This window comes from Kryptolebias marmoratus, linkage group LG12 (genome assembly GCF_001649575.2).
Source record: "Kryptolebias marmoratus isolate JLee-2015 linkage group LG12, ASM164957v2, whole genome shotgun sequence".
Lineage (NCBI taxonomy): Eukaryota > Metazoa > Chordata > Actinopteri > Cyprinodontiformes > Rivulidae > Kryptolebias > Kryptolebias marmoratus.
Genome location: NC_051441.1, coordinates 24,682,275 through 24,683,985, shown reverse-complemented (window position 1 = coordinate 24,683,985; position 1,711 = coordinate 24,682,275). Strand labels below are relative to the sequence as shown.

The window sequence follows — 1,711 nt, the reverse complement described above, 5'->3', positions numbered from 1 at the left end:
TTATTCTTTATTGATTTTATTGTCAATTCTGCATATGTACAGGACATACATAGAAATTGAAATTACGTTACACTCCTACCCAAGTTGCAGCAACAACATTAACAAAATAGACTAATACAACTAGTTATATAAAAATACGAAAGAAACAGCTGCAGGACCTCTGATACAACATGCTCAATAGTGACAAACAGGAGACAAAGGGATGCTGACTGAAGACAATAATAACATGATGAGAGGTAGGATAATGGATGTGCAAGGCCAGTGTAAACAATAGTGCAATATAAAGTATAAACCTGAGAAAACTGAGTAAAGTGTAGGTGTGCATACCGGTTCTATATAGAGTCACAGTTAGGTACTGATGAGGTGATTAAGTGGAAGTGACAATACCAGAATAAACAGGACGAGATGATCATAACAGTAGTGCAAAATATAATGCAATATACAGTATAGTGGAGCTTGAAGGCTGGTTAAAGTGACCGAGTTCATAAACTATTCTTAAAAATCACAGTTGTGTATTGATGGTTATAAATGTCCCAGAGCAGTATTGAAGGGGGATGGAGGGGGGGTGTCAGGAAGCTGAGTTAGTGTGTGCGGGGTGGCAGAAGTGGGAGAGGGGGCCGAAGTGGGGGAGCAGGCAGAGAGTTCAGCATCCTCACAGCCTGATGGACGGAGTTGTCCCTCAGTCTGCTGGTCCTAGAACTGAGGCTCCGCAGTCTCCGCCCTGATGGCAGCAGGTTGAAGAAGCAGTGTAGCGGGTGGGCAAGATCTCCCACCCAGCAGAGGGCTTTACTTCTGAGGCGAGAGCTGTAGAGGTCCTGAAGGCAGGGGAGAGAGGTGCCGGTGATCTTCTCAGCTGTCCTCACGATCCGCTGGAGGGATCTGCGGCAGGATGCTGTGCAGGCCCCGTACCACACCGTGGAACAGCTCGTCAGGATGCTCTCGATGGCTCCCCTGTAGAAGGTGGTCATGATGGGGGTGGGTGCTCTCGCTCTTCTCAGCTTGCGGAGGAAGTAGAGCCGTTGGTGAGCCTTTTTGGCCACTGCTGCTGTGTTGATGGTCCAGGAGAGGTCCTCAGAGATGTGCACACCCAGGAACTTGGTGCTGCTCACCCTTTCCACAACAGCACCGTTGATGGATAGTGGAGCATGTTTTGTCTGAGTTCTCCTGAAGTCCACAACAATCTCCTTGGTCTTCCCGGTACATGTGTGCCTAGGAAAGACATAATTTTAAAGAAAAAATACATAAGTATCTATAGACATATCTTGCTCGCTCTCTGTGGACTTGATATACGGCACTACAGAAGTACATACACTCTCACACACACATACATGCATTACCGACAGAGAGGAGAAACTCATAAGCCCTCTGCATCTTATCCAAAAAATTCTTTGTAGTATCCGTGGTCTCCAAATGTGTAGTTATGTCCGCAACCCACTTGCTTGAAGATGATTCTTCCTTTGCGAAAAATAAAATGGGCTTGAGGCCTAAAGCATGGAGTTTGCGGACCTGCAATTGATAAGAACATGTAACAAATTACTTAAACACACAAGTTAAAAACACAAGTTAACAAGAGGAGTACAGGTTACATTTTGCTCATTAACAGAACTTTTTCAGTCTAAAAATTTATACTTACTGCGATTTGTGCAGAATCTATTACTCTGGAAACGTTTCTGTTCTTTAAAACACCTTCCCTCCACTGATCGTCAAAAAT

General features: G+C 44.7%; 1 protein-coding gene across 2 annotated transcripts; it reads right to left on the bottom strand.

Moving 5' to 3' along the window:
* Positions 1-11: 11 nt before the first annotated feature.
* On the bottom strand, positions 12-1,711 carry LOC108251624. 2 transcript variants are annotated; one of them, XM_037978588.1, is made up of 3 exons: positions 1,634-1,711; positions 1,329-1,506; positions 12-1,209 (listed from the first exon to the last, which is right to left on the bottom strand). In XM_037978588.1, coding segments are annotated over exons 2-3 (630 nt in total). In that variant the 5' UTR covers positions 1,331-1,506; positions 1,634-1,711; the 3' UTR covers positions 12-581. The 2 variants fall into 2 exon arrangements, 1 of the variants encoding a protein (XP_037834516.1); XR_001809365.3 differs by having other exon boundaries at positions 13-1,209; positions 1,338-1,506.